At 33.7% G+C, this 817-nt stretch overlaps 1 protein-coding gene across 1 annotated transcript in view; it reads right to left on the minus strand.

The window, feature by feature from the left end:
• LOC107665111 (ubiquitin thioesterase zranb1-B-like) overlaps positions 1-817 on the minus strand; it is a 17,903-nt gene that overhangs the window by 4,979 nt on the left and 12,107 nt on the right. The window contains exon 8 of the mRNA XM_016455868.1: positions 176-305. Coding sequence (XP_016311354.1) covers positions 176-305 — 130 coding nt within the window. The remainder of the gene's footprint in view (positions 1-175; positions 306-817) is intronic.

Below are 817 nucleotides of genomic sequence, written 5' to 3' on the forward strand. Positions count from 1 at the left end.
ACTTTTGAACAGTAGTGTATATACAGTATCTATGTCTATATCTATCTGTCTATATAGATAGTGATCATAGGCCAATCTGTCCTTCTAGATCTGAGAAGCAGCCATTGCAAAACAAGCAAACCAAATAAAATTGAAATATCTACACACTAGCGTAGCACACTTAAACACAGCTCACCCTGAAAGCGCGTGTATCCCAGTGTCTCTCCTCTGAAGCTCTTGTAATATTTCACACCGTACACTATGATAGGCCTCCGAAGGATGTGTGCCAAGACAAACACATGCGTCTGCTCTAAACTCGCACCCGGCTGCAGGAAGATGATACAAGAACAGAGACAGAGAGAGAGAGAGCAAGAGAACCACAATACATTTTTAAAACAATTTGTTTGTTTTACTAGGGAAACCTCAATGCTATGTTTCCCCAAACACATCAGAATATTTCATTATAAGAAAAATAATTCAACATGCAACTCATTTTACTTTCATAATTTGACATATGTGACCCTGGACCACAAAACCAGTCATAAGGGTCAATTTTTTGAAATTGACTTTTATACGTCATCTGAAATCATATTGAGAAAATCGCCTTTAAAGTTATCCAAATGAAGTCCTTAGCAATGCATATTACTAATCAAAAATGAAGTTTTGATATATTTATTTGCTGCAAAAGAAACTTTTTGTTACCATGTTGAAAACACTTATGCCACTTAATATTTTTGTGGAAACAGTGATACACATTTTTCAGGATGATTAAAAAGTTCAAAAGAGCAGCATTAAAAAAAAAATTCTATATTCTATATATTATATAAAATTATATATA

This window comes from Sinocyclocheilus anshuiensis, unplaced genomic scaffold (genome assembly GCF_001515605.1).
Source record: "Sinocyclocheilus anshuiensis isolate Anshui unplaced genomic scaffold, SAMN03320099.WGS_v1.1 scaffold575, whole genome shotgun sequence".
Taxonomy (NCBI): Eukaryota; Metazoa; Chordata; class Actinopteri; order Cypriniformes; family Cyprinidae; genus Sinocyclocheilus; species Sinocyclocheilus anshuiensis.